The 14,179-nt window shown below is 39.4% G+C and overlaps 1 protein-coding gene across 2 annotated transcripts in view; it reads left to right on the forward strand.

Moving 5' to 3' along the window:
• Positions 1-6,570: 6,570 nt before the first annotated feature.
• GUCY1A2 (guanylate cyclase 1 soluble subunit alpha 2) overlaps positions 6,571-14,179 on the forward strand; it is a 426,619-nt gene continuing 419,010 nt past the window's right edge. For both annotated transcript variants that reach the window (XM_060157938.1, XM_060157939.1), the window contains exon 1: positions 6,571-6,879. In XM_060157938.1, the coding sequence (XP_060013921.1) occupies positions 6,571-6,879 (309 nt within the window). The remainder of the gene's footprint in view (positions 6,880-14,179) is intronic.

The following is a 14,179-nucleotide window of genomic DNA, read 5'->3' on the forward strand; positions in this document are numbered from 1 at the left end:
AAGTTGTTAGGACATAAATCCTTATTAAATTGTTTGGGTACAACTACCTTATACACTGAATTGTTAAGTATTTCTTTTGGTTTAGGGTGCTGTTAAAAATTACTTAGAAAACCTAAAAACCAAGAAAATTTGGATCTTCTCTGAGATAGAAGTGCCAAGACATTGGATTGGACAAAGATAGGTCCAGCTTATGTCTACATAATCTTGAGGGAAACACAGTCATTTGTGAGGTCTTGGTGCAGAGGCTTTGGTATGACTGTCTATGCTGTTACATGCTGTTTATCTGGAAACAAGAATTCCTCTACTTAGGTGACCATAATAAGGCCCCACGTGAATTAGAAAAATGGAATATTTTTATTTTAGTTCACTGTTGTGGTACAGATGCCTGTCCATTTTTGTATACCAAAAGAGGAATTAATGCTCATATTGCTCATTAAAAGGAGAACTGTCAGAAATGAGTAAACATGTTTTATTTTAAAATTTCATGTCTTTTGGTGGAGAAATATTTTAGAATTATTTTAACACTAACTTTATTTTTAGGCTTGAACTAATCTATTCATTAGTGAGGTCAGTCAATTCAATATCCACTCTGAAATGCTTTCCAGAAATGATTGTCACATAAGTGAGTGTAAATTGTGATTTGTTTCTTAATTTTAAACAGAAAATTTTTTCCTATTAATTACTTTAAGGGATGTAAGTACATTGCCATTTAATCATTACCAGTAATATTTTACTAATGTTTATTTTATATCTAGTGACAAGGGCATAACATTTCATTCTTAGCGCTAATGCTTTTAAGAATTCTAGTATTTATATTAAAATTGGATTAAAATAGATTCATTAATTTAAAATAATGATTACATAACAGATTGCATACTTATGACAAATTGAACATATTTAAGTAAATGTCTATTAACATTAACAAGGTTATATAAAGACACTCATTGATAATTCATACTGATTATTGTTAGCTGTCAAGCTTAATAAGTTGCAGACAGGAAGATATGATTCCTTTCTATAATATAATAAAGCAGACAGAAGAATTAGGTTATGAAAAGACAGAGGGATGGTGAACATCTAACCAAATAAAATTGAGTTGAAATTTTTCTTTTTTATCCATTTAATTCTGTGGACCATGTTCATGGCAGTTTCATATAAGGAGAAGATCTTAGACAGTTAAAGAAGGTATTTGCAGAGCAATTGCATTCTCAGAAAGGATGTGATAGGGAGGGAAAAGAGGAACTGACCTTATAATATGTGAAGGGAAATTTTTCTAGGCACAGGACATATCTGGAAAGAAAATGAGTAACTCCACAAATAGAAAAATATTTATAAAAACTTGGGGATTGATGATACTCTGAAGATTTTACTCAACCCTTTTAATTTAGAGATGAGGGGTCTGTAACCCAGAGTGGTTAAGCAACTTCCTTTTGGGTCATTTGGCTAGTTATTAGCAGAACAGCTACTAGAAAGTAGAGCTTCTGCACAGATCAGTGCTTTTCCATGACATTATGTTCCAGGGAATAATTCCAATGTGTAATATTTATTTGTAATGCAATAAACCACTTACATTGTGATTTTAATTCATCAGATTTGTTTTTCTCTGTGTTTTTAGGACATTTGAGGTCAATTACAAGAGGAAGGCAGGAAACAGCGTTCAATGGAAGTACATAGGCTTATGAGTCAGGACTGGAATTCTGACTAATATTTATCAGTTCCATGACCTTGAGGAAAATATTTAAACTATGTGCAAAATTTTCATATTTGTAAAACTGGGAAAATACTTCTTATTTTGGCATTGTAAAGATTAAATGAAGCAACAGGTAAAAAGACCCTGGTCCATAGTAGGTTCTCAACAAATGTTAATTCATCTTTACTTAAATAGATTTGGAAGGCAAATGTTTGGAAATAATTTGAAAGGCAGAAGGTTTGGGTACAATGTGGAAAGAAGTATTTAGGAAAATTATTAAAAGCTACACAGAGGACCACATTGAAACACTTAGCACAAAATATTGCTCTTATTAGATATGTAAGAACAATTCTGTGATTTCTAAAAATATGTAGAGAAAGACACAATAATCTTCCAATATAGTTTGCGCTTAGTACCTGAAAAAGAATCCCAACTTAAATAAAGGTTGTGGAGAGCTAATGATTCTGAAGACAAAAAGGCTGGAGATTGTAGGAGACATTGACTTACAGGGTCTCTCCTCAGAGGAGGATAAACTTCTGCAGTGCATGATTGAGAGTACAAAGCCATTTAAAGCCACTTAAGGAGGAGAGTGTTGTCTGTCTGAGGCACCAATAGACAATGATTACTTTCCCTTTTTCTTTCTTTCTTGGATATGGTGGCATCAAAATGAGGCAGCCATCCCACTTATAACTCATAAGTATCTTTTTGGTACAAATCTACTAAGTGTTGCATTGACTTTATTTCCTCCCCTCCATCCTTCTTCTTGTTTTAAGCAAGAAGTACTTCTTGATGGTGTTATGATGAAATATAACCATAGGATGGTGGGTTGCACTGTCTTCCATGTATCCGTTTATATATGAACAAAGCAGATGGTTCTCCTCATTTTGATATTTTCCTTAATATTTAGTTTTACTTATAAAATTATGCCAGACTATGACACATGATATCTCTGCTCTTATTTGTTCACAATCTTTCACTGAGAAAGTATGTTTGACCTCTTATAAAAAAGAGATTATGAGAAAGTGGGAGAGGTAGACAGATCTCATTCAGGGAACATGTACATAGATAGGGTTAACCTGCAGGTGTGGAGTGTATGTGTGTGTGTAATTTTCTAAGTTAGGGATACAGAAAAACTTGTCCTAGTTGAGAATTCACCAGCTACTATATTTCTTTGAAGAACTTGCTTTAATATTACATGTACAGTTCCTGTGGGTTACCAGATTTATGTAAAGATTGACTACAGGGAGTGAGTTCCTCTGTCTTCTGATATCAAGCAAAAGCTCTGTTCCATGGGACACTTATGCAGATAGATGTTGCAGGTTTTCTTGCCCAAGACTTGGATGAAAAGAAATTAGGAAAGAGTTTGAAGTTCTGAAGTGCAAAGAATCTGGGGAGTAAGGACTGATGGCAATTCTTTTTTGAACTTGACAGAGGTGATTTTTCTTTACTTCTCTGGACAGAGTGAAAATCAAATTAAATGAGGCAATGTAAGTGAAAGGAGTTTATAAAATAGCAAAGCTGTATATGAAGGTAAGATATACACAGCATTTTTTTTTATGATTAAAGGGGAAATAGTCACCATCTAAATTAATATGAGGAATTTTCTTTCTTAAGGAGTCCTTCCCAATGCTTGATCAATTTGAAGTGAGGCCTCAAATGCTCTCACTGACTTCACAAACAAAGGAAGTACATCCCTGCATTTTCCTTTTCCAATAGGAGACTGCACTTTAAGGAATTTATTGAAACACAATGTATCCAGCAGGACCAGATTTGTGGGTATGAGTCTATGCAAGTTTTTTTTCCTAAAATCAGAGCACAAATCTTTCATTTTCAGTGGACTATACTTTTCCTAGAGTATCTGGATTCCTTTTACTAGCTCTAAGGCTTTAAATTTTTTGTTTCATGGAGCATAGGTTATGCTCTCTTCTAAAGATGTTAATTCAAATATAGAACACAGCATTCTTTGTACTGAGAACTTCTGAACCTTGCTCCTTTACAGGAATACAAAGAAAACCCTTTAAAGTAATGCAGATGATACACTGTCTATATCTAGGCCTCCATTTATAGTTTAAAAATCAGTGGGAAAATCATGATCAAGTTATGCAGAAAATTGTAAGACCACTTCATCTGGCTATATCCTATAAAGAGTCTGATTCAAATCGTTCACACAAAGCAAAAATGTCCCATAGGTTCAGAATTCTTTCTGGCAATAAACTGCCAGTGTAAACAGGAAGACCACTGGGCCTCTTGTAAGTTTTGGAAACAAATGATACTCATTGCTTTGCACTCAGTCATTTTGATTTTGAGACGAGTTTGAATGAATTTTGGTTTTAAGTTCAATGCAAAGGTTATTTGCCATTATCAAAAAAGAACTTTTGTGTTGAGTGTGTGCCGCAGTAGTTATTAAAAGGATGCGAAGGGCATAGACTATTTGGTATCCTGAATAGAAGCTCTAAAATTGTGTGACTCTAAAGAACTTGACAGTTATATCATTATTACTAAAGGAGAGAACTAAAAATTCCAGTTTATTATGCTATGATTGATACTACACAAGAAGAATATTAAACAGTTTTCCCAATGTTGGAATAATGTAATTTGCAAAAAAAATTTTTAGGAAAAAAAAAAGGCCAGTGAAACCTTTTAGCAGAATTGATGACTATCCTTTCTGATAAATAATATAATTTGTGTCTAATTTCCAGTGGAAACACTGGAATAGAATGTATAGAATTAAGTGGAACACTGTATAGAATTTATAGAATTCTATACAGTGGAACACTGTATAGAATTAAGTGAAGTAATGGGGAAATCAACGGTAGATACACCACAAAATCAAAACAATAATAATTACAAATATCAACTATTATTATTATCTTTAAAAAGAGGCCTGAATTTCCTCTGCTAAGAGGAGAAACTATGCAGTTAGCAATTTACTCAGCAGGCTGAGAAAGAGTATATATGTGTATTTGAAGGGGAGTATGTGAGTGATAATATACACTTTTCATATCTTTTAACACCTATTTCAAATCTGAGATTAAGGCATATCTCTGAAGCAATTTGAGTGCATTTTTCCAAAATGTAAATGGAATCTTCAAACAGCATTTATATTTATTTGGGTCCTCATAAACAATTGGGAAGATTTAGAGTTAAAAGCAAGTTGGTGTCGTGGTACAGCAAAGGTTTTTTGCTTTGTCTGTTAAATTTAAAATAAATACAATCCAGAAACCTATCTTCCTTTACCTTAGAAGAACCTTTAAAAGAAAAACTGATTTTGCTTCTGTCTCTCTGAGGAACTAAAGCTCTGAACTTTTCTTTCCGGAGAAGGGGTGGGGAGCCTTCTCATCTGCTTTGCTGCAGGGGTATCACAGCCAGGGACCCTTATTTGCCTCCATCTCAATGTCAGAACAAATCCGAGGCTTTCCTGGAGCTAAAGCAAGCGCGGTGGGGAGAGGCACTAAGAGCGGCTGTTGGTATGCCAAGAGGCAAGCTTTGGAATGAAGCAGTTCCACCGCAAACTTGCGAGGCTGTTCTTGGGCTTTGAAAAGCCTTTCTTCCACTCCCCTTAGCTTTCCGAGCAGCGTTTGTAGCCTAGTGCAAACAGATCGCATATTTGGTGCAAAGAGCCGGGAGAATGAAGGACAGGGGATCACTCCCCGGGTCCTAGGTAGTGGAGTCTGCAGAGGAACTGTCTCTGGGTCTGCAACGCCTGCAAACGCGGCTGCAGGTGGCAAGCGGAGCTGTCCAGCACCAGTGCAGAGGCGGCGGGAGCCAGGACCCCGGCGCGCCCAGGACGGCTGATGTTCAGCAACAGGGCTCTCCCCTGAAGAGACGCTGTCCTCATTCACTGCCTTCAGGCTCTGGGCTCGCTACGAGCCCACGCAGGCTCGACCAAGGCGGAGAACACTCGTCCTCACAAGCTGCTCCAGCAGGATGGGTGCCAACATGTTGACCCTTCCTTTCCCTTGTAAGCGACTCCTCCGGAATGGGCGGACTGGAATGCGCGGCCTTTCCCCTTGGCCTCAGAAATTCCTAAATAAACTCGGAGGGGAAGGTCAATTATGGACCCTAAACCCCCGCTTCAACTCTCTGAGGCTTCCCCGAGGTGGCTCCAGAGGGTGGTCTTCCGTCCCCGGCCCCGCGCCCCTCTCCCTTCCAGCGCCCACCAAGGCCAGTCTGCTCCTCAGCTGCCTCTTCCGTGGACGAGGGGTAGGGCATTTGGATTTGGGGCCCTTTGGTCTGATCCATGTCAACGTGCGCTCCTCGGAGGAGGAGGGGACGGTGGGAGCTGGGGTGGCGCTCAGAGGACGGCGACGAAGTGCCCTTGTTGCTCCTGAAACGTGGTGACAAGCCAGGCAGACTCCCAATGAGTATGATGGCGACACATGATGCCGGCAGAGAGAGAGACCACGGAGGAGGGGGTGCTTAAAGGGAGAAGGAAGTAGGCGGGCAGCAATGGGAGAGAGGCGGGAGGAGAAGGGCGGGAGGAGCTAGGGGAAGGGGGGCGAGATAGGCGCGCAGGCGGCAGAAGCCTTTGCCTCCGCGACCGTGCGGGCCACAGCTTCCCCGCCCTGCTCCCGGTCGCACACTCTCAGCCTCCCCGCGAGCGGCAGGCCGGCCACAGCGAAGCGCCGAGGCGGGCGCTGAGGTGGCGTCGCGCTAGCAGCAGCAGAGGCGGCAGCCACCGCCAAACGCGGGCCCCGGGTGCCGCGGCGCCCCAAGTTCCCGCCATGAGCAGTCGGCTCTGGAGGCTCCGCGGCTCTGGGGACTCACTCCCAGCCGAGCACGGCAGCAGCGCCCAGGGGCCCCAACGCTCCTAACGCCGCCGCCGCCGCCACCCGCGTCCCCCCCGCCGCCGCTTCGGCCGCCGCAGAGTCGCCAGCAGCATGTCTCGAAGGAAGATTTCGTCGGAGTCCTTCAGCTCCTTGGGCTCCGACTACCTGGAGACGAGCCCCGAGGAGGAGGGGGAGTGCCCCTTGTCTAGGCTCTGCTGGAACGGCAGCCGGAGCCCGCCCGGGCCGCCCGAGCCCAGCGCGGCGGCCGCCGCCGGCCCGACCCCGGCAGCCGCCGCCGCCCCGACCCCGGCAGCCGCCGCCGCCACCGCCGCCACGGCTGGGGCCAGGAGAGCGCAGCGCCGGAGGCGGGTCAACCTGGACTCTCTGGGAGAGAGCATCAGCCGCCTGACGGCGCCCTCGGTGAGCGGGGAGAGGAAGGAGGGCCGCTGCGCAGGAGAGAGGAAGGGGATCGGGCAAGTTGGCGCCACGCTAGCCCGGGCGTGTGCGAAAAGCCCCGCCGCTGGGGGGCGGCCGGGCCTTGCTACGCCCGGCCTACGGTTCCCAAAGGCCGGGGCAAGACCCGCACCTTGGGCTCTGGTGGAGGGGGGCACTGGAGTACGGGAAAGGAGGAAGACTTCACTCCTCCGGGGTCTCCTGATTCAGAGGTCTGTCTGCCCACTTCCAGCCTTGAACCCTCCTTCGTCGCGGTCACCCTGACGGCCCTAGGTCCTCCTTCATGCCCACCTGTTTTCTTTCCCCCCGACTTTCCCAGGCACTGTGTTCCGCAGTTCCCATTTCTATGTCTTTCATCTCTGGTCTCCAGTATCCCAAAGGAACTCCTACTCCCTTTCAGGAAACTCTTCCTCTCTTTTCCCACACTCTCTTGCTCTTAGCATGACCTTCTCTGACATCTTTGAATTCTGCAGGCTAACTGCATTCTGTGTTGCATTCCTTTCTTCAAATCTTTGGAAACTGGTTGTCAGATACTTTTTTGAGTTGTCTTCTGATGAAGAAACCTCTTATCTCTTGTTTTCTCACCACTTCATATACTTTTTTTCTTAGTCACTAGGCATTTATTGGCTCAGCCTTCTTCTGTGAGTAACCCTGGTGTCTCTCTCTTATTTCTTACACCCCTACCTCATTCTTCACTCTCTTTTCCCTGGATTCTTTAGTGCTTTCTCCCTCATTTTTTCATGGTTTCCTTTTATTAGGCCCTTCATAATTATCTGTTGAATGAATAAATGCCTTCCTAGCTCTCTCTAAACTTGTGCTCATTTAGGGATGTCTGTATCAGCAGTTGCAGGTATACTCCAGACTCCCCCTGGTTCCAGGCATCTTTCCAGAGCACTTCTGCCTCATTCCTGCTCAGGCATTTCAGCTACTCTTGACTTTTACTCTTTGCAGTAATGCCAGACCTCTGTTTTAGTCTTTGACTGTGTAAGCTCTGTTTTGAAGGAATTCACTCCATTGCACACAGAATCCTAAAGAGACTCAGTGTCAAACCACCATCCACCCTTTATTCTCACCTTGATAGGTTACAAAGGCTTCAACTATTGACAACACTTTTATCTACCCATCTCTGAGACTTTTACTTCTTTAAAGTTTCCAAAATCAATTGGAGCATTGATCTTGTTTGCCTACTCTTGAGTCTCCCTTTTGAAAGTACTTATAGTTTATGGTAGGACAGACCTGAGAAAGAATGGGATCCAGAGAGACTGGGAACTGGTACCAGGCAATCCTACAAATATCCTGTGGCCATTGCATTAATGGAGTATGACCTTTTAGCAATGAAACTACCCTTCGGTCATCTTCCTTTTTTTGTGCATTTCCCCTTCAATTTACCTTTAGCCACTTCTTTCATTGATAACCTAGGAAACAAAACTCAGAATGGGTTAGCTACTGTTTGCTATTCTTAGTGCAGATATTTACCAGGAAGCATAATCTTAGGAACTATTTGATGTTGCAAATTGTTGAACATAAGCCTTTATAAAAGGAGTCCAGGAATCCTGTGCATCTGTAGTTTTATGTCAGTACCCAAAGCAACGTTTGTGCAGTATACTAATTCTTCAGTATAACAGATTCATATCTAATATGATTTTACTAAAGATAATTATTAGTTTTTTGTGGGAATTGTTTTTATAATCCTGGAGTTTTCTTTTTGCCTAAGAATCAGAATTTACAAATTTCTAAAAAATTTTTTGGCACTGCCTCTAGTAATGCCACTTTAACATAAGACTATTCTCAGCAACTTACGTGAGAAGTAGATAAAATAAACTGAGCTCAAGTATTTACTGCCAAAATAAGAGGTAGGAAATAGTCTCTGATTTTTACCTTTTATAAAGGTAAAATTTGAATGACTTTGACTCTTTGCTGGATAAAAAGCATGTAATCAGATAATGGTGTACAGGATAAGAAGTTTGAAATTGAAAATAATTGCGATAATCAAAAATATGCAACAGCTGTATGTACTTTCCATGCTATAATTCTTTTCTATTTTGTTTCTTTTTTTAAATTTTATTTATTTATTTGGTTGCGCCAGGTCTTAGTTGCAGCAGGCAGCCTCCTTAGTTGTGGCATGCAAACTCTCAGTTGTGACATGAATGTGGGATCTAGTTCCCTGACCAGGGATTGATCCCAGGCCCCCTGCATTGGGAACGTGGAGTCTTATCCACTGCACCACCAGGGAAGTCCCCCTTTCTATTTTGAAAAAGGTCTTTCAGCTGTTATGCTGAAAACATACATGTGAATATAGTGTAAACAATTCCAACTTCATAAGGCATGTATAAACAAATTCTCATTGGCTAACCATCATGTCACCAATAGAATTGGTAACACAAGGAAAACAGAGAATATATTTCAAAGCAGTGGCTTATTTCTGTGTTCTCCACCCCCATTTTCTTTTGTTTGGCAAGCTAGAACACTACTTCAAAAAGTTCCAGTAGATTCGTTCTCCTACATTGTCAGCATTCTAAACTTCTCTGAAAACACTTATGTGCTATCTAATGTCCTTTCATTAGAGCTAAACAACTTAAAACAAACAAACAAAACCCCAAAAACCTCTGAGAACAGCCATTACCAGAGCATTCTTAGATGGAAATTTCTAGTTGTTTTGAGTGTTGCAAACCTTCTTGCATTGCTGTGGAAACTCCTGTGTTCTTAGTGGTCTCTTCGTGGAATATTGTCTCAATCACTGGAGATTTATTTGTTTTTTATTCAGGATAATTTGCAAGTAGGGAAATGGAAGTGAATTTAATAAATACTAGGATATTGCCAAATAATTCAGCTAGTAATTTGATCAATGTTTTTTGATTTTTTTTTGTTTTTTGATATTTTAAGAGTTACTTTTAGGTGCATTGATGTTGGCTATAAAGATTATAATACTTTCATACTATTTTAATAATAAAAGTAAATTGAATTAATAAAATTGAAAAAATTCTGGAATTCAGGATACCACGTTCTCATTCATTGTGCCTTGGACAACTAAATACTTGTATATTATTGTGCATATTACTTTTACTGTCTAGGATCCTACTCATCTGTAAGTTACTATATTTAGGGTCCCTTCCTGTTCTGACAGTCTACGAAGACATATTGTATTGTCAAGCTTTCAATAAACTGTCACAATGGCATATGAAATAAAAAGCAAGGACCTATTACTATGAGTTTTTAAACTGAGGAAAGTAAATTACTTTTTTAAGTAAGGGCATCAAAGTACTATTTATTCCACCTAGTTGTTAAAAAATATTTGAGCATCTGCAATGTAGCAAGTATTGTGCAAAGCACTGGTGATACAACTACCAAACAAAACTTTCCTGTTTTTTGACCTCATGGAACTTCTTTAATTATAGACTTTATTCTAAGGAAACTGTATTGAGGTAAAATATAAGAACTCCAATTGTTGAAGAGATGTCTAGGGGAAGTTTTATTTATCATCCACTTTGGTTAGTTTTGTTCACTATGAATCTCTGGGGTGCAGCCATAAAAATAAAAATAATCCTAAAGACCTGGCTGAAGATGCATATATCACTTATTACATTATTTATTTTGAAATAATTTACTTGGGAACACATATGGAAAAACAGTTGGGTATTTTACATCAAGGGTGAATTTAGGGTCTCATTTATTTCCATTTTATGTTTATAAATGAGAGTTGCTTAGACCCCTCTCATTTTGACATTGGTTTTGGGTTTGCTAATGTCAGTCTGTCAGTGGAGATATTCTAGGAGACCAACCCAGGGGCAAGGCTTTCCTAGGTTTCTTGTCAGAGAACTACTAGCTGTTATAACATTACAGATGGCTTTGAAGACCTCAGAAGCTATAGAGAGCAGAATGGCAGGGAGAAAAGTAACAGAACTGGAAGGATGGCATATAAAGGGAGGAAAGCTACTTACATAGGGAATAGTCCAAGAAACAGAACGGTGAGGAAAAAAAAAGGAAGGGAAGCTTGAATTCAAGTAGCAAATTCCAAAAACTCTTCCATTATTTTTGGAAAGGAAATTGTATTGATACATGCCTATGAAAAAGTGAAAGGACATAAAAAATACATATTTAGCCTCTCCTAGTATTAAATAAAATTAACTTTCTGATGTGTAAAGCCTTAAATAAAACCTTAGAAATTGTGAGTGTAACTAACATGTAAATAATGAAAAATATATAACATATAGTTTTGAGATTAGATATTTGATAAATTTATGTGTTTTAATTGAAGTTTTAAACATTTGGGGCTCAATATGGGTAATAAAGTTCTTAGCAATAGATTCATTAAAATTAAAAATCAAACAAAATGTATTCTAGTAGTTCAGTGTTTTCACTTTTCTAAAAATTAGATACTATCATCTGAAATCAGAATTTAATGGCCATCTTTTGCTTTTTTCCACCTCATCCCTAGTCATCAGAAACAACACGGAAGAACTGAAAGAACAAAGATTTGAAGTTTGACAGAAAAATTGAATAACTCCCTGCTGAGCCCCTTGCTATATGTAAGGCCCTGGGAAAGCTAACTCCTTCCTTCTCAGAGCCTTAGTTTTCTATTTTGTGAAGTAGGAATAATGACTACCTTATAATTTGTTGTGAAAGAGGAGCAATATTCCTTGTAAAATTTCTTGAACTCAATAAATGACAGTTTCAAGTTGAGATCCATTAACTTCAATCAAATTTGAATGCCTCCAAATGATCTAAAATTTTTCATTTTTTCTCAATAATTTACTTGCTAGTAACCTTATTAAAAGAGTTCATAGGTTAACTGATGTCATGTACCTAAAAAAAATTGATAAGGAGTTAATTTTGTTGGCATTGTCCAGTCAATCCATTAAAAAAATTAAAACTGGACTCCCTTTTTGGCTCCCTGGCTATGCCTCATGTGTGTACATGAGTATTCGTAATCATTGCAGATTCAAACATTTCTATCAAACTGCTGAATGTTATGTGGCAGTATGAGTACCACAACTATAAATTCTATAAAAATACTAGAACATATATATTTGGTAGAATATGAGTATTTCACAACAAATTACTTTTAAATTAGGAAAAACTTTAGGTGAAAGAGAAACTGCTTATTTCACTTGCCTGAGAATTTCAAGAGTTCCCCATCCATTGTGTTCAAACTAATTTGTACAAGTGTTCAAAGGTTTATGCTGTGAGATGCAAGAACCACCTAGAGGGGTGGGATAGGGAGGGTGGGAGGGAGGGAGACACAAGAGGGAAGAGATATGGGAACATATGTATATGTATAATTGATTCACTTTGTTATAAAGCAGAAACTAACACACCATTGTAAAGCAATTATACTCCAATAGAGATGTTAAAAAAAAAAGAAAAAAAAAAGAAGTAGAGACACAGATGTAGAGAACAAATGTATGGATACCAAGGTGGAAAGGGGGGGTGGGGGGAACTGGGAGATTGAGATTGACATATAAACATTATTGATAGTACATATAAAAATAGATAATTAATGAGAACCTACACTATAGCACACAGAGCTCTACTCGATGCTCTGTGGTGACCTAAATGGGAAGAAAATCCAAAAGAGAGGGGATGTATGTATATGTATAGCTGATTCACTTTGCTATACAGTACTATACTCCAGTAAAAATTATTTTAAAAATAAAAAAAAATTAAAAAATGAATTATGCAGCTAATGACTTTTACATTTTGTGTACTGCACTCTATTCTTGTTTGGCTACAAGCTCAATTGTTAGCCCTTCATTTTAAAGATAAATTTTGACTATGGGAAATGACATCAGTGATTATTAGTCTGTAGGTAGAGGTGATGTGATTATATATTCCTTTTTAGTATATAATTTATCTACCTTGAAGTTTTCTGAGATGTGTGGGAAGAGTACCTGAGGGCTATTATGTGTTTTTTTCCCTTCTATATCATCATTGCTGTTTTCATTCACTTTTGTTTTATCTTGTTGCCTCTGTCATAGGGAGCTGAAGGTAAAAGTTTAAAAACTTACATGTTTTATTGAATATGATAGTAAAATAAGTGGGTGATCTCTAGATATAGACATTGTTAACTGTGAATTTCACACACATCTAGGAAGAAAAAAAATTAAGTGGCATAAGTAGGGAGAATGTTTACAAGGGCTGACTAGGTTTTCTTTGCAGACCCTTATTTGATGCATGAACCAGTGATTAGGTCAAAATTCAAAGTTCTTCTATTTAATTTCTTACTCTAATCTTGGTACTCTTATGTTTATCTTGTATTTAGCATGGTACCTGATACTTAATGGATTTTCAATAAAATGCTCAGAATGAATGAATGGATATTCTTATTTAATTATCCAATTATATTATTTCTTTTTGTTTGATTTTTTTTCTGTGTTATATTTGGTTCAAACAAAATATTTAGATTTCATACCCAGCCTGTGAGAGATACTTTCAAGTATGCAAACCTGTTTGAATTTTACTTACACCTGCCATCTGAAGCAAAACTTCAGAATAAAGTTGTGTTAAAAAGAGAGCAGGGCTTCCCTGGTGGCGCAGTGGTTGAGAGTCCGCCTGCTGATGCAGGAGACACGGGTTCGTGCCCCGGTCCGGGAAGATCCCACATGGCGCGGAGCGGCTGGGCCCGTGAGCCATGGCAGCTGAGCCTGCGCGTCCGGAGCCTGTGCTCCGCAACGGGAGAGGCCACAACAGTGAGAGGCACGCGTACCGCAAAAAAAAAAAAAAAAAAAAAAAAAAAAGAGAGCAGATGGAAAAGTATTCTTCTGGAACTCCTTGAGTGGCCTATTTATATTTTAAGAAGTTAGGTAAATGTAACAACTCTCCTCCCATCTCCAGTATAAGTCTGCTTATATTTTCTTTACAGTTCTCTCTCAGGTGAGAAATGTTTGTCAGCAAGTGGGCTACTGTCGCCAAAAATGCACTGCTGGGAGATGGAATGAAAAATCTTGCTCCTCAAATATCACTTCAGGACAGGATCTGAATATCTAGAATTATGAGCATCTCATAAAGTTGAAAATTTCAGCTTAGAGTAATTTAGGAAGTAGGGGAGCTGGAAGTCTCTTTGAAGGCTGGAGATTTGTTGTGGCTGTTGTGGGGAACTGAGAAAGAGTGAGCATTCTTATAAATAGAACAGTGAGAAATCACTTCCTGTACAGGCTTTATTTGAGGCATGTTAAACAGTTCTTCATCTGAACTAGTGGTTATCAAACTTCAGTGAACATAAGAAATACCTAAAGGAAATCATTAGAATGTAGGTTCCTAGCATAGTTCA

Source organism: Lagenorhynchus albirostris, chromosome 9, assembly GCF_949774975.1.
Source record: "Lagenorhynchus albirostris chromosome 9, mLagAlb1.1, whole genome shotgun sequence".
Classification (NCBI taxonomy): Eukaryota; Metazoa; Chordata; class Mammalia; order Artiodactyla; family Delphinidae; genus Lagenorhynchus; species Lagenorhynchus albirostris.